General features: G+C 40.4%; 1 protein-coding gene across 2 annotated transcripts in view; it reads left to right on the plus strand.

Moving 5' to 3' along the window:
• ell2 (elongation factor for RNA polymerase II 2) overlaps window positions 1–18,145 on the plus strand; it is a 134,492-nt gene that overhangs the window by 74,140 nt on the left and 42,207 nt on the right. For both annotated transcript variants that reach the window (XM_080189096.1, XM_080189097.1), the window contains one exon: window positions 5,459–5,718. In XM_080189096.1, coding sequence (XP_080045222.1) covers window positions 5,459–5,718 — 260 coding nt within the window. The remainder of the gene's footprint in view (window positions 1–5,458; window positions 5,719–18,145) is intronic.

Here is an 18,145-nt window from a genome sequence, read left to right on the forward strand (position 1 = left end):
ATCCCTCGCCATCAGGAAACTCAACAAGGGTCAGCTAGCATAAATGGCAGCAAGATTTTGGTACTACTGGTTTCCTTTCATCTATCCTAATGGAGAAAATTCTGAAGAAGAGAATTAATCGCTACTTGGAATGGCATGGATTAGAGATAGAGGATGGCTTTGTCAGAGGGAGGCCATGCCCAACAAATTTGATAGTATTTTAAAAATATAATCGTGCGTGTGGATGAAGGAAGTGCAACTGATGTAGTTTATTTTGATTTTAGCAAAGCCTTTGACAACGTCCCTCATGGGAAACTGAGAAGGTTGAAGCATCTGGAATTCAGGGAAACTTGGCGAGATGTATCCGAAACTGGCTTCGTAGATTACATGATGCAAAGTGGTGAAGACTTTCTTTGAAGTTTCACCATGCTGCAGGATTGAGATTTGGAAGAGTTTTGTGATCGGCTGATACAGGTGTAGTGATACTTAATGTGCAATCCACGCTTGTTATCATCTCAGGACTTTAAAGACCCCTGTCAGGTCATATCGCTGGGTCCAGTCTCTTACATCTGTTTCACAAGGTGGACTGCTAGAAAAGTTTACCATATTCATAAAATTTGGAACAGCATCTGCAAATGACAGCTCTGAAAGCCTGCGACACATGAATCTTTTATGCTTTTGCATTCACCCAAGTTGCCAGGGAACAATTTGCCATATTGGGAATTTGGCAGTGCGTAAATGTAATTTGCCTTTATGCCTATGCAAATTTAAGGAACGGAATTGCCAGTTAACCTATTTTCGGTTAGATATGGTGGATCTGATTGATTACACTGACTTTTTTTGTTACATCCTCTATGTAGCTCACATTTGGCTTTTGCTGCTCCCCCATGCCCCCAATCCAAATCCTTGCTCCTCTTTGCTGCAATTCTTAAGCTTGAACCTGTTCAATCAGAGAATTGAATAGAGTGTGCACAACAAAGTAGAACATTTGAGTCTACCTGTCTGTGCCAACGTCTACACTTTCCATCAGTCTTTTCCCACCATTTCTTCTCTGATCTAAAAGTAGCATGTGCTTCTCTTTCTTTCCCTCTTGTGTGTTTACATTGTTCCCCCTTAACTGCATCTATTCTAGTCACCTCCACTGAAGGATGCAAACATCCTTGTGTGGAACATTTAGCAGAATGGTTCCAGGGATGACAGATTATAGCTACATGGTTGGTTTGGAAAAGCTGGGATTTGTTCTCCTTGGAGCAAGGGAGGTTGAAGAGAAATCTGATAAGGGGTACAGTATTAGGAAAGATTTAGCCAAGAAAGGCTATTCCAATAGCTGGTGGTACAAGGACTAGGGGACATTTAAGATTTTAAGCAAAAGATGCAGGGAGATGTGGGGAAAAGCTTTTTTTAGTGTGTGGTAATGATCTGGAACTTGCTGTTAATAAAGGCGGCAGAAGACTGTCCATGACTTGAAAAGGAAATTGAATGAGCACTTGGGGGAAAAAAACTTGCAAGGGAATGGGAGTGACTAGATTGCTCTACAGAATTAGCAGGAACTTGAACTGAATGGCTTACTCCTATGCTGTTATAACTATGTAACTGATTGTTGGAGCAAATTTCCACATTCTAACTGCTCCAGTTAAATATGTGTGCAACTTGTTAAGGACAATAATATTTATGGCCTCTAATTTTTCTCAAGTTAAAACATTGTTTTGTCCACCCTGTTAAGTTCTTTATAATTTTAAAGACCTCAACCAGGTTACTCTTCCATTTTCCCTTTCATTTGAACAAATGATATGACCTGATAGCAGGCTATTTGGCCCCTCCAGCCTCCCTCACCATTCAATAAGATTATGGTTGATCTGAGCCTTAACTGCATCTTCTTGCCTGTTCGTTCAACTCCCTTGTTAGTCAAGATTCGATATGTTACTGCCTTAAAAATATTCAAAATCATTGTCTCTACATCTTTCCAAGCAAAATGAGCCTCTCTTGTGCCAGTACACACTTTGTAAATTTTTGCACCTGTCTCAAGCCTCTGTATCCATTTTTATAATATGGAGACCGGATATGTGCGCAGTTCCCAGTTGGTTCCATCCCTGCCACAGTATCGAAATGGCCCTAATCCAAGTCACACATAGCATTCTTTCACTGCTTATGATACACTTTTCCCTGCCCCTTTTCAACTACTTTTACATCCTTTTGACACATTCGACTATACTATTCTCCTCCTGCACTTCTCCATTCCAGCTCAGTGAAATTGCTCTCCCTTTGGTTCTATTCTTGTGTATTTAAATGTAGCCATGATGTGGAGATGCTGGCGTTGGACTGGTGTAAACGCAGTGCCTGGGCTTGCGAAATCTCACTAACTGTCCTGGCTGGAGACAATATGCATCTCTTTAACATTGCTTAATACTCTCTCCACTCACATTGTCTGTACTTTTGACACTTGATTATCTGTAAAGACTCGCATTTCAACTATTATTTTGTAAACTGAGTTTGTGTCTTTATATGCCCTGTGTGTGAACAGAACTCTCATTTACCTGATGAAGGAGCAGCACTCTGAAAGAGGCTTGTGCTACTTAAATAAACCTGTTGGACTTTAAGCTGGTGTTGTGAGACTTCTTACTGTATTTAACTGTAGCCAGAGCATCTATAGTGATAGGTTTGCCTGCTTCTGCACATTTGCTTATATAGTCCTCTAAGGCTTTATCCTTAGCCGCCTCCTATTCCTCAACAAAGTTCTGACCTTTTGGTGACAGCATCTGAAATGTGGTATCAGTTTCCATATGTATACTGTAACACCCAACTCTTCCTCTACTTTTCAACCTACTTGTTAGACAAACAAGCCTACGCTTAATTGGAGGAAATTACAGATGATAAGAGGTCTGAAACCATTATTTTCGTAACCCTTGCCACCAATTCCAACCCCTCCCTGAACACTCAAGTTGAAGCTGATTGTTCACAACCTCAGATTCCTACTTGATATCAAGCTGAGTTTCTGACCTACTAAACTACCCTTCACAAAGGATGGCTACTTCCAGCTTTGTAACATTCTGTTTCTCACCCCCATCCTCTTTTGAACCTATCATGCATACATCCAGACATGACTCCTTCAGTGTTCTCTTGGGTAGCTTCCTATTCTCCAGTAACTTCATTTTACTTGAAATTCTGCTGTCCATATTCTAACCCACACAAATTCAGTTGCCCATTTGTGTTGACTCCCAGTCCTCCAATACTTCCAGTTTTCTATTGTCATCCTCATTTTCAAATTAATTATCTTTTACTAGAGAATGGCATTCAACCCAAATAGGAAAAAATACCTTTCCTGCTGCAGGATCTCCAATTCTGTTGAAGTAACATTGTTGCCCACATCTCTCTGCTTAGTATTGTGAACAGTTAGCCAGTTTTTCTATCATTTGCAATTTACAAAGACAACAGACCCTGTATGAGTTACTGCCATGTCTGATTTTGCAGTCCATAACTGAGTTCAGGATAAACGTTTCCTGTGCCGTTACAAAATTTACCATACTTCTAGAATTGGGTTTATGTGCAGTACTGTCACTGACCTGACTATCTGGGAGTGTTGTCTCATACAGTAATTGTATTTCTGATCTTCTTAGAATTTTGCATTTAATGCAAGATATAGAAAGATGCTATGGATTCGTGTAAGCATGCAGTTAAATGTAACAACGTATAGAATGGACACTCAAACCTCTGCTAATTGTTGTTTTTCCAGCATGAGACTATTACAATCTGTATCTGTATTCCTTAGAGTAAAGGACAATATTTGCAAGTTCTAAACTTCTCAAAAAAAAATCAGGTTTTCTGTTCTATTTTTTCTATTCTAATAACCAAAGTGAATAACTTTGCACATCTGAACATTATGGGGTGATTCTCCCAGCCTGCTGCAAGTCTCCAGCAGCCGGATTTCTGGCACTAACAGCTCTGCTCCAGAAATTGGCGTAGTGTTGCATAATTTAACCCCCCCCTTCCCCGCCAGGACTGGTTCACTCAGGCAGGGTATAGCTCCTCACTTGCACGGAGCTGGCAGCCTGACCCTACTAGAGTGAAGGGAGGGCAATTGATGCCCACCAGAGGGTTGGGGGTAAGGGGTGCCTCCAGGTATTGCCACCTTGGCAGTGCCAGACTATTTCCCTGGCACTGCCCACTTGGCATTAGGGCAGGGCCTCTGGGGGTGGATCGGTGGGGTGGGGGTGTCCCATTGCATAGGGATTACGAGCAAAGGGAGGGGGGCGGTGTCAGCCGCCTGGGTTGGGGCGGGGGCATTGTTGAGGCTGGCCCGGACATTTTCACAGTGCCAGTGATCGAGCCGATGGGGGCTTGGAGGGGTTGTGGAACTAGACAGCAACCAGGAGGTTGGCAGCACGCGCTAATGTGGCTGTGTCGATCCTGACTGGCAGATCGGCAAATGCGCAGTGGCCCACTCAGCATTACGCTGCCGGCCTCTCCAATGGGAATAGGCCCTGCCCACAGGTTTTTTTAGCAAGATTTATGCTAGAACACTCTGAATTGCACAGTGTGTGGAAGATTCATTTAGAAACTCCTGCTGAAAAAAACTAGCAGGATTTAATCCAGTTTTTACACGAATTTGACACTTAAAATTTTTTTTGGGAGCATTGCCTCCTATAACTGCCTTGTTGTGCACCTGACCTATCTATCTTTTTGCTGCTACAGCTTACCTTTCTATCTAATTTTTCAGTTGGGGTACATTGCTTCCTGTCACAGCCTTAACAGGGCGTAACTATAAAAAGCTGAGACCTCCTCACTGATGCTATGGCACTTCATTGGCTGCAGACGTTCAACTTGAAAGTGCCCGTTTATCCTTCCTGTCTGTTAACCAATTTTCTGCTGCCTCACAATATCAGGAACCTGGGTTCAATTCTGGCCTTGGGTGACTCTGGAGTTTGCATGTTCTCCCTGTGTCTGCATGGGTTTCCTCTGGGTGCGCATGTTTTTTCCCGTAGTTCAAAGATGTACAGGTTAGGTAGCTTGGCTAAATTGCCCCTCCATGTCCAAAGATGTATTGCTTAGGTGGATTAGCCTTGGTAAATGCACAGGGATAAAGGGGGTTTGGGGGTGAGCCTGGTGAAGGTACTCTTTCAGAGATTTGGTGCTGACTTAATGGGCTGATTGGCCTCTTCTGCACTATAGGGATTCTGTGGAAGTGTGAACTCTTATAGCTCAGGGTGAATAGTTTGGAAGAGGAAAGGTGAGCAGGGAAAAAAATCAATTCATTGGTTATAATGCAACTAAGTGAGTTTGCATATTATAACAGATGTGCTTTCCATGTTTGTATACTGTTAATGATGTAAGACTATTTGTATTGAAGTCAAAATCCAAGCAATTTTAAGTGCATATTGGAAGACAAAATAAATACTGATTATTTTAGCATACACATAATTAGGTTTTTTTTCTTAATTTGATTTTTGTTTTAACTTACAAGTTGCTTTTGTCCCATTTCTAGGTAAGCGAGTGCAGATTCGTAAGCCGGCACCGGGCATCCCAGATGCTGTACCTGAAAGGAAACGGTCAACTCCCATTAATCCTGCAAATACAATAAGGAAGTGCAATACAAACAACAATGTTTCCCAACGATCTTATAAGGATAGGGTAATCCACTTATTGGTACTAAAACCCTTCAAGAAACCAGAGCTTCTGGCCCGATTACAGAAAGATGGTGTTAGTCAGAAAGACAAGAACTCTCTTGGACCAATTCTTCAACAGGTCAGTAGTAGCAGACATGATTTTCTTTCACCTCTGATCAATCGAGTTCTTGGCAGTAGGGAAAACTAAAGTTTACCCTTTGACAAACCCATTCTGAAGCATTCCTGCACTTCATTTTTCTAGTCATCACCTTGTGCTTTGGACACTAAATTTAGAAATTTAAAACTTGCGTGAAAATATTCTAGCAAGTAAAACTGGCTCAACATAAAGCAGTCCTACATACAAAAATAACTATCTTCCTGTCTAAACTTGTACATAATTTCTGCTTTTAATCCATTTAACCAGGGGGAGAAGATGGCATAGTGGTAGTGTCAAAGGACTAATAATGTAGATGCCCAGGTAATGATCTGGTTTTATGATCTGGTTCAAGTCCCACTATGGCAGCTGATGGATTTTAAATTCAATTTATAAATCTGATAATGGACACCATGAAGTAATGATGTTTTTCACTGATGTCCTTTTGGGGAAGGAAATCTGGCGTCTTTATCTGGTCTGGCCTAAATGTGTCTCCAGAGCCAAAATAATGTGATTGACTCTTAATCACACTCTCGCTAATATGGCCCAACAAACCATTCAGTTCAAGGGCAAATAAGGATGGCAATAGATGTCGCCTTGCCAGCGACATCCACATCCAATGAAAGATTTTTTTAAATGGTAACTTTAATATTTAGTTTCAAGTCTAAATGAGTCAGGCATTCAATTTAAAACTAAATGTTCTTAATAAGGTAATTGTAAATCATCAGTTGCTATTAAATTTCAATCTTTTTAATTGTAGCTATAAGAATATCTTAAGTACAGCAGTGTAGGTTATAGGATCATATGCACTTATTAAATGTACTATGGAGTGTAAATTTTGTTTGAATGTATCGTCATGGCTGATCTGAAGTGGATCAGTTCCACTTTCCTGCTTTCTCCCCATAACCCTTAATTCTCTTGTCTATCAGAAACCTATCTACTCATGACTTAAATATATTCAGCGAGGTAGCTCCACCACTTCAACAGGCAGAGAATTCCAGACATTCACCACCCTTTGAGTGAAGAAGTCCCTCCTCAACTCCGATCTAAACTGCGCCCCCCCCAAACCCCCTTATTTTGAGGGGGCCCTCTAGTCCTGCAATCCTTTCTAAGCGGGAAGAATCTCTCTACCTCTACCCTATCCATCCCCTTCAAAATCTTATATGTCTCTATAAGATCCCCCAGCAGCCTTCTAAACTCCCAACGAGTACAGACCCAGTCTATTCAATCTCTCTTCATAGGCTAAACCCCTCATCTCCGGTATCAGCCTAGTGAACCTTCTCTGCACTCTCTCCAAGGCCAATATATCCTTCCACAAGTGCAGCGACCAAAACTGCACACAGTACTCCAGCTGCGGCCTCACTAGTACCCTGTACAGTTGCAGCAAGACCTCCCTGCTTGCAGGTGCAGCAGGTGGTCAGGAAGGCGAATGGGATGCTGGCCTTCATAGCGAGGGGGATTGAATATAAAAGTAGGGAGGTCTTGCTGCAGCTGTATAGGGCATTGGTGAGGCCGCAGCTGGAGTACTGTGTGCAGTTTTGGGCGCCGCACCTGCGCAAAGATATTTTGGCCTTGGAGGGAGTGCAGAGGAGGTTTACTAGGCTGATACTGGAGTTGAGGGGGTTGAGCTATGAGGAGAGGCTGAATAAACTAGGCTTGTACTCGTTAGAGTTTAGAAGAATGAGGGGAGATCTCATTGAGACGTATAAGATGATGAATGGGATGGATAGGATAGAGGTGGAGAGACTCTTCCCGCTCAAAAAAGACAGTAGGACTAGGGGGCACAGCCTCAAGATAAAAGGGGGGGGGGGGGGGCGGTTTAGAACGGAGTTGAGGAGGAACTTCTTCACTCAAAGGGTGGTGAATCTCTGGAATTCTCTGCCCGTTGAAGTGGTGGAGGCTGCCTCGCTAAATATTTTTAAGACGTGGGTTGATGGGTTTTTGATAAGAGAGGGGATTAAGGGTTATGGGGAGAGGGCGGGAAAGTGGAACTGAGCCATGACAGATCAGCCATGATCTTATTGAATGGCAGGGCAGGCTCAAAGGGCTAGATGGCCTACTCCTGCTCCTATTTCTTATGTTCTTATTCTTATTCCATTCGCCGCCTTGATCGCCTGCAGACTGGGTTTTTGCGATTCGTGCACAAGGACCCCCAGGTCCCTCTGCACCGTAGCATGCTGCAGCTTTTCACCTTTTAAATAATAATCCCTCCTACTATTATTTCTACCAAAGTGGATAACCTCACATTTGCTAACATTATACTCCATCTGTCAGGTCCTTGCCCACTCACTCAGCCTATCCAGATCTCTCTGCAGACTTTCCATGCCCTCCATGCAATTTGCTTTTCCAATCATCTTCGTGTCATCAGCAAATTTCGTTACCCTACACTCAGCCCCCTCCTCCAGATCATCTGTGTAAATGATAAACAGTTGAGTCCCCAGCGCCGATCCCTGTGGCACTCCACTAGTCACCAACTGCCAACCAAAATAGCACCATTTGATTCCAATTCTGTGCTTCCTATTAGACAACCAATCCTCTATCCACGCTAACACCTTACTCCCAACTCTGTGCACCCAAACTTTTTGCAGCAAGGTTTTAAAAGAAAAATTAAAATTTAAAAATAATAAATAAAATAATAAATGAAAGTTTTTAAAAATAGTTTCCTGGAGAAGAAACTTGGATAGAACACACAAGGCCACCTAAAATTTACCTGCCTTTGGTCTGTATGCCTTGATATGTTTTCCCAACAAACAATCCATCAATCTTAACTTTGAAAATTTTTATTGACCCAGGATCCACAGCCAATTGAAGAAATTGCAGATTTTCACACAAAATTCTGTCAAGTGTTTCTTCTTTTCACTTCTTTATGGTCTCGTTCTAATAAGATTATTCCCCCTTGTACTGGATTTCCCTATTCATGATGGGGTTAATATAGTGAAACTCATCTTTCAATCATTCTAACTATTTTGATTAAGTAGGTAATAAGATATGAAAGACAGACTTATGAAATGACATCATAATATATTCCTTTAAGCACTGTTTATTTTAGCTACTCTTTTTATTTACTTGTAAAAGTTCTTGCATTCTGTTTTTGCATTCTACTTTTTCCCTTTATTTACCCTTTATCCATTGATTCAATTCACCCCATGTGATTTCAAGAAACAGCTGAAGGCACTGGATACTACAAAGGCTGTGAGCCTTGACAATATTGCAGCAATAGAAAACCTGTGCTTCAGAACTTTCCGTGCCCCCTAGCCAAGCTATTCCAATATAACTACCACACTAGCATCTACCTGGAAATGTGGACAATTGCCTAGGTATGTCTTAGACACAAGAAACAGGACAAATCTAAAATGGCCATCTACCACTCATCAGTTTTCTCTTGATCATCAGCAAAGTGATGGAAAGAGTTAGCAACAGTGTTATCAAGCTGCACTTACTTAGCAATAACCTCCCATGGATGATCAGTTTGGGTTCTACCAGAGTCACTCAGCTCCTGACCTCATTACAGCTTTGGTTCAAATATGGACAAAAGAGCTGAGTGCTAGAGATGAGCTGAGAGTGACTGTCCTTGACATCAAGGCACCATTTGACTGAGTGTACCATCAAGAAGCCCTAACAAAATTGGAGTCAATGGGAATTAAGGGGAAAAGTATCTGCTAGTTGAAGTCATACGTGGCACAAAGGAAGATGGTTGTGGTGATTGGAGGTCAATCATCTCAGTACTAGGACATCACTGCAAGAGTTCCTCAAGGTAGTGTCCCAGGCCTAACCATCTCAGCTGCTTCATCAGTGATCTCCCTTCCATCATGAGGTCAGAGGCAGGATGTTCGCTGATGAGTGCACAATGTTCAGTATCATTTGCGACGACTCAAATGCTGAAACAGTCCATATCCAAATGCTGCAAAATGTGGATTAAATCCAGGCTTGGGCTAACGGGTGGCAAGTAACATTTGTGCTACACAAGCGCCAGGCAATAACAGTTTGAGTTCTGTGTTGCCAATAAATAGCCTTGTAGCCTTACTGATCAGAGAGCCTAGAGGTCCTGTCCATTCTCTGACTCTTACTAAATGCTCTCCTCCGCTTTTTTGCTATGCCTCTGGACTGCTGTCACTAGGCAACAGTAATGATCTTAATACATTTCCCATAATCACCAAGGTCAAGTCCAGAAACAACTTTATTTCCAAACCAGGTGGCTCAATGTGGGGTGCTGCGACCACCACCCTCCAAACCTCAGCACTTGTGCATAGACTTGATGGAAAATTGCATCCCAATTAGTCAAAATCATCACACACATAGAGTTGGCACCCAGCAGAATGCTACCATGCATATTGTTACTGGACACTCTGCTCAACACCATTCCCTTGGCTCCCTATCTTGGCAAACGTCTCCACATATCTGCCAACTTGCAATAACCCATAAAGTGATGGAAAAAGTTTGCAATGCCCCCGCCTGCCTCTTCACACTAATCAAGTCAGCCCACTCAAAATACAATTCCCATGGCTGATCTGGAAAAAAAAATCCCACACAGGACCTGAATGTAAATTCTGCCTGGACAAATGAATGGGAATCATTGGATGTGACAAACAAGAATCTGGTCTCAACCCAACCTAACAGCTGTCTGGTTTCAACCTTCCAAGGAAAGAGCGGTCCACCCTCAGCAGATTCAGGACTGGCTACAGCCTCTGCTTGACCAACCTCAGATGGGGCATTAGGGCCAACTCCCTCTCTATGTATCTGTGGGAGAAAACAAACTGTGCACCACATCAGAGAAGATTGTCCAATCTACAGATTCAATAGGGGCCGATCAACATTCAGTGCATCAGGACTGGAGAAACCGTTTGGTTGAGGGACTTTGCATTCACTAAATACTCACTAAACTTTTAACCGAGTTGTAAAATGTAAGTGCACATTTTATATACACTGAGTAAAACAAACAAACCCAAAAGTCCTGACCTTTAATCAGAAATGCATCCAGATTCTCGGACACCAAGGCTGACAACTTAAATTAGAAACCATTTTACCTTGACGCACAACAGTTGGAGAGATAGTACTGTAGGTTGTTGGGGGAGGTAGAGAGCAGGATCTTGTGGGGGTGGGAAGCTTATGGTATTTTTCTTGCTTTCGCTTGAATACTGGGATTTCGCTGGTATTTCAGGGATCCTTAACTGCTCTAAACGTCCAAAACTTGTTCAGGCTGCTCCATTTCTTTTCTCTTTATGGGGTGGATTCCTGATTTATTGTGGTAGGAATGAGGGTCATGATCAACCAGATTTTGCTATTGTACAAGTTTACAGTCACTGAAGATGGGGTTCTGTTTATTCAGTCGTAACTTGGATTATGCAGAATAGTATGAGAATTAAGAGTAGGAATAGGCTAATTGGCCCCTGGAGCCTGCTCTGCCATTTGATAAGATCATGGCTGATCTGATTATGCACTCAACTCCACTTTCCTGCTTGTTCTCCCCACCTCCATATACCCCTTATCTGTCTTGTTGATCAAAATCTATCTAATTCCTCCTTGAATCTATTCAATGACTCAGTCTGCGCTGCTCTCTGGGAAAGAGAATTCCACAGACTAATGATTTTCTGAAAGAAGAAAAATCTCCTTATCTCAGCCTTAAAATAGGACACCTAATTTTTAAACTGTGTACCCTGGTCTATACTACTGCACGAAAGTGAATGTCCTCTGAGCATTTGTGCTGTCAAATTCCCTCAGGATCTTATGTTTCAATAGCCCTTCATTCTTCTGAGTTGCAGTATAGGATAAGCCCTTCATTCAAAGAATCAGTCAAGTGAAACATAATTGCACTAGCAATGCAAAGGTATCCTCTCAAGCAAGGAGACTAAAACTGTAGTTCTCCAGAGGTAAGTTTCACCAATGCAGTGTACAACTTTTATGCTCATTTTATACTTAATTCCTCTTGCAATAAACACCATTCCATTTGCCTTCTTAATCACCTACTGCACGTGTACACCAGCTTTTTGTGATCCATGTATCAGGTCACCCAGATCCCCCTCTACTGCAGAGTTTTACAGTTTCTCCATTTGGAAAATATACTGCTTTTCTATTATTCTTGCCAAAGTGGACAAATTCACATTTTCCTACATTACACTTCCAAATGTTTGCCCACTCTATCTTCTTGGCAAGTTATTTTCTTGTCTATTTTGTTGTCAGCAAATGTAGTTGCCATAGCATTATTGAAAGGGGGAATGTAAAGACTGAATGTAGCTAATACAATTAAGCAAATTATGATTATCTTACCTCTAGGTTTGCCTTCCTTACTTGGCTGTGGTGTAAATCTTGTACAATATTTGCAGAGTCATAGCTGTCATAGTGTAATTATATATCCTATAAGCCGCCAATGCCAACCAACTTGGTTTGGCTATGTTTGGAAGTGTTGGAGGAGAGGATTTGGAAACTGCAGTATAATGTAGCCTTTTCTGAGTTCAGGACAACTGTCCCATATGCTACTACTGCTTACTGCGAGGTCAACATACTGTCAAGTATTTTACACAGTTTATTAATAGCCAGAGCAGTTTGATTTACTTTAGAAACAAAACTTTATATCAGTTAAGATAAGCTACAGGACTATGGGCTGGGTCCAGGAAGGTCAGATTAGAAAGGGCTCTGAGTTCCATTGGGCTGGCATGGACAATATGGGCTGGATGGCCTATTTCTGTGCTGTAACTTTTCTATGGTTCTGTGGTAATGTAGAAAAAATTAACTCATGGCACTGCAAATGGGTGTTTAAGCCAAGTGCAGTATTAAAACAAAGCAAGGTTAAAGAGTTGAGTGAGTTTTAGCATGTGGTAAGCCTTTGCTTGCTGGGACTGAGAAACTGATCTCTGGGGGAAGGTATGTTTTGGGCAAACATTCAAGATTGGAACATTTCTAGGGTTGGTGGGAGATTGTAGAACATTTTAAAGCCACTCTGATAGTGTAATTCTGTTCCAATTTGAAACAAAGTAAATTGGGCATATCCAAAACAATAATCGGTTTGAGGCTTTATTTATTGATTTGCGTTTAATAATTCATCAGGTGAGGCTGGAAGCCATTAGAATATGAAACGGATATTACTTTTTCCAACTGGTGCAGATCATTTTCAGAAGAGAAAACAAACGCGTCTATCCAGAGGCTTTGGTGTGGGAATGTATGTTGTCTCTCAAAGCTGAATAATGCTGATTCTTTGGAGCAAACACCGATATGTTTATTTCAGGTTGCTGTTAACAACTCCAAAAATGGATTTTGCTGAAGTTGGAGCCTGACAGCAATTTACAATGTACATTTGCAGTGAAAAGATACTCAATTGATCTACTCTTAAATATATACAATATATTGACATTAATGTAGAAAATGATTAGTAATGCATTGGAGTTCAATAGAAAAAATATTTTAGTTACTAAAATTTTATTGATCTTGATCATGGGTTTTGTTGTATGAATTATTTCAGAGATTTGGAAGGAGTAATGTGATGCATGGATTTATTCCAGTAGACCTTCATCCACATGCCTGTCAATCTGTACTGTCTCTCCTTTTTCAGTTTATTCTCTGCAGGCATCTCTTTCTCTGCCCACTTGCAGTGCAATTATGAAGTGCTTAATATCCCTCATCATCCTGGTTGACATTCCTTGTTGTATGTGTATTCCACTGTGGCATCCTAAACCTAGTCTTTGTTTTTAATGCACAATCGTCTATGCCTGTAGCTTGCATTATCTGTTTACTTTGTAGGCAAATCAAATTTAAATAACTGAGTTTTTTGATAAGTTAACAAAGGGTTAATGACGACACGGCATGATGTGAAAAAGGCCTTTGATACAATGCCGCATAATAGGTTTGCCAGTAAGGTTGGAGCCCAGGTGTTGGAATTCAAGATATCAGGCAGTTAACCCTTAGCCTCTTTGAAATACTCAATGATTACCCTTATTGGTGTTGGTGACTATTTTATTCCATACAGGTAAGATATAATGCATAATGTGTGAGCAGCAGTATCAAAGCATAATATGATTATCATTACACCCCTGGGTAGAAACACAACCTCCATACAATTATTCCCAAGTACTTCTCCATCAGTCAACACACTTAAAACCTCTGCAATTTCTATGCATGGGGAAATTTCCTGATACTTTTACATAGTCTATGAAGGTTGATTTAATCCAAACATTATCTCACTATAATTTGAATGGCCCAATTACAAAAGATGTAATTAACCATTTGCCTGTCCAGTCAGGTCAAGCTTTCAGGATCTTTGGCTTGCAATGTTCAGACTATTAGCTAATAAATGCCAACTAAAACAAGGAAAGCATGCTGAGCTTGAAATTTGGCAATTTTCTCTTAGTCCTACACATTTGGGCTCCTGAGGTTCTCTTAGTGTTTTTTTTTTGTTTTCAAGCAGCAACTTGCCTATTTTCATGCTCTACTAGATTTCTGCTGAAGTTTACTTTTTAACATTAAATCAATGACGGGACAGACCACAGAACCCCATCAAGTCATATAATCTCAGTTGCTTTATCACAAACATGAATAAAATAGTTCAGTGTAAGATTAAGTGTAACAGTGAAATTGAAGTACAGTCAGTGTTTTCATTAATTAGTAAGGAACCCAATATAGGGATTTCCCTGGAATTTTACAGATGAAATAAAAAGAACAGTGGCAGCATGAGCACAAAATTAGCTAAGTGACAGGAAACAGTCATGGTGAATTTTTGCACTGGAGGAAGGTATGAAGTGTTCTCCATTGATTACTACTAGGGTTGCTGCTTTTTTTGGTCTATGTTAATGACTTAGCCTTGGGCAAATCTTGAAATTGTGCCCTGTACAATGACACAGAACTTGGGAGGGTAGTAGTGGACTTTAGGTGGATATAAATAAGCTGGTAGAATGTGTGCTAGATGAAATTTAATGCCGAAAAGTACGGACTGATAAATTAGAAGACCGAAGTAAGGCAGTATAAAATGAGCACAATTCTAAACCAGAATGTAGGCATAGAGACCTAGGTGTTTATGTGAACAAATTATCGAAAGTGCTGGAGTAGGTTAGAAAGTAGTTCATAAAGCATATGGTGTCCTGGACTTTATAAATCAAGTTATGGAATATAAAAGCAAGCGAGTAATGATCTTTTAAAATATAGATTTGGCCTCCATGTTGAATTCAGAGCATTGCCTTTAAGGAAGCTGTGAAAGCTTTAGCGGGGGTGCAGAAATGACTTGAGACTGATTTCAGGGCTGAAGGATTTTGGTTATGTGCTTAGTTTGGAGAAGTTGGAGTTATTTATTTGTTAGGGACGAGAAGGGCAAGAGGAGATTTGATAAAGGTGCTCAAAATCATGAAGGATCTATAGATAAATTGAAACGCTCTATTTGCAGAAGGGTTTAGAACCACAGGGCATAGTTTAAGGTGGGTAGCAGAAGATTCAACAGTGACATGAGGAAAAACATTTTTTTCGCAGAAATCTGGAATGGATTGCCTGAAAGGGTGGTGGAGATGAATCCCATCACTGACTGTCTTTCCTGTAAACAAATTTGATGCTTTCAGTGAAAAAAAAATCCAGAATTGTGACATCCTATATTCTCTCTGCCGTGTGCAGATTGTTGGCCACTTTTGCCTAAGTAACTTAGAATGTCACAAAATATTTCATAACTAATTACATTTTAAGGAATGCAAGCCTTTAATCAAAATTGGAATTGCTCTTCTCTTTTGGATTCTGGATCAGGCATATTTTACTATAGAAATAATAAATTGCTAATTCCTTTGATTCAACCAGTTACAGAAGAAAGTGACCAGAGATAAACTCCTTGTTTGAAGGGATAAATGCTTCACTTATGGTTTCTTGGCACTTCGAGCATTATAGTTGAGATTGGAGCTTCCAGTCGATTCCTGTGTGAAAAGCTTATTAAAATAACACAGTAGCTTAGCAAGTAGTAGCAGAATGCCACACCAGTTATAAAACAGAGGAAGGTTTAAATTGGATAATTCTTGCACCTAAAGAGTTCTTTATTTTTTTTCCAATTTACATAACGTGATAACACTCAGCAGAGCAAGTTTAGAAATCTTCCATAGGAGTGCACATTGAAGGTTAAAACTTTTGTATTTCTTTGCTGAATTTGACTGAACTAAGGATTACCAATTCTGCATATGTTCCTGGAAATTGCATCACATAGAATCATTGAATGGAAAGGGGCCATCCGACCCATCACGCCTACACTGACAACAATCCCACCTCAGCCCCATCCCCGTACCTCTCACATTTAACCTGCTAGTTCCCCTGACACTAAGGGGCAGTTGAGCATGGCTAATTAACCTAACCTGCATATCTTTGGACTTGAATCCCAACTCCCTCCCACCATGCTATTGCTATTAATTTTGATCACCTGACGTACCTGTCTTGCAGAGCACTGCCTTCCCACTATTGGAAAGCAAAATTACTCAATGCTTGACTGCCAGTTGGACAGCCTTTTTATACTATCTCCAATATTTTAAAATGGATATTAAGTAAAAATGAAAAACTTTTTTTAATATGTCTCTCGAATGTTTATCTCTTGGATCTTGTCTAGCAGGATCCTAGAGATTAATTGTTACTTCCTGAGGAGTATTGCAGTTAATTTGCCTTCTCTTGGAATATTTTCTGTGATAAAGGGATATTATTTTGTTTTGGTTATATTTTTGGTTAATTAACAAACTTGAGGAAAGCAGATTCTCAACATTGTGATTACTGATGAGGCCTTTTTAACTACACTTTTATCAACAAGGCAATTTACATAAACTAATCCTCCATCACATTGCTGAAAATATGTATTACAAAATAAGGGACCCAACAGATTGGAGTGATCCTTAGGTTTGATTTCCAATGTGAGGGTTATTTTTAACTTTGCTGCCAGGGCATTAAACTGGCTGATTGCAGTCTGCTGGATTTCCACTAGATATCCACACAGGTGCTGAAGATGACAATTACCCACATAAGCATATTAACACACACTGGAAATATCTTGAAAAGAGAGACACGTTGCTGAAGTTTTTCATCTTGTGCTCGGGTCATAACAAGAATAATAGATTTCAAAAAAATCTCAGTGTATACTACAGGAGAAAAGAGTGCTGATTGATTGATAAGTCAGCTCTGACGGAGACATTGCCATGAAGAAAGCAACAGAGCGTTACAGGCTCCCTAAACTTCTGGGTAATTCAAGAACAGCTCAAGGTTTAAACATATTCCTTTCCTTTGACGGAGGAAGGGCCTTACGTATGAATCCATGCTGCCTCTAGCAAGCATAAATGAGCTCAACTGATCATCTTAAATTGGTTGTTAGTGTAGCTATTAGAGTCCTCAGCATTGTTCAGCAAGTGCTGCCCAATCATGGAATCAATCTAACAGTAGATATTTTAGTTTTATTTACAAGCATGAGCTGGCTGAGTATGGTCTGTACTCTGCCTATTACGAACTACTAAATGAACACATATTAGGCAGTCATTGAGCTGTATGGCTCAGTACATGGCAAGGATGTGTTGCGGCTTAAAGATCAGTTAAATTAATTTATGCTTGCTAGAAGCCACATTATTCCAAAAACAGAGCCTGTTCTCCATCAAAGAATGTCACAAAATAACAATCTGCCAATTAGAATGCCTGCCCATTTATCTGTTTGTACCAATTTGCTATTCAACTCAACAATTTGCCCACAATTTCATGAGCTTCAACTTTAATTAAATTGCCTCTTATGAGGGACTTTACTAAATGCCTTTTGAAAGTCCATCAAATAACAGCATTCACATTCCCAGAAGAATCACAATGTTGTTGACCTTTATCTTGTTAGCATTTGTACTTCAGAGTGTTGTATATTTATTTGAACTCCTGGGTGTGTCTGTTCATCTGGACTGTTGGTGTCTTTCCATTTAAGTATATAGATTTATTCCTTATTTTTCCTCCCACCTTAGCAAATTGCAAATGTTATGTCAGACTATTCTCTTCCTGATGGTTTAATTGTCCACATTGTTGTTGTTTTCAAATTTGTCAAGTTTTATGTCAATATTTCTCCTCCGTTACTTGTTTCCATGTCCCAATCATATACCAAGAAGAAAAGTGGACCTCGCACTGAGTCCTAAGTTACACAATTTGCTATCTGAGCAGCACCATTTACTATGACTTGGTTTGTTCTACGTCAGCTTCAATGTTGTTACGTTTTGTTGTACCAATAATCAGCATTTTTCTATCGCGCCTCCTATGCAACAGATTAGTGAGTGTTTTTTTTGTTGAAAATCCACATGCACAATGTCAACTATGGTCCTATCACCTATTCAGTCAGTCCCAAACACAAAGGGGTGAATTTTCTTTTGCACCTGACAGATTTTCTGGTTTTGGGATGAACGTGATGGGAAAATACCGCCCAAAGTCTCATGAAATTTCTCAGTGGTGACTTACTGTT

This window comes from Carcharhinus amblyrhynchos, chromosome 5, assembly GCF_965287045.1.
Source record: "Carcharhinus amblyrhynchos chromosome 5, sCarAmb.v2.hapA, whole genome shotgun sequence".
NCBI classification, from domain to species: Eukaryota; Metazoa; Chordata; class Chondrichthyes; order Carcharhiniformes; family Carcharhinidae; genus Carcharhinus; species Carcharhinus amblyrhynchos.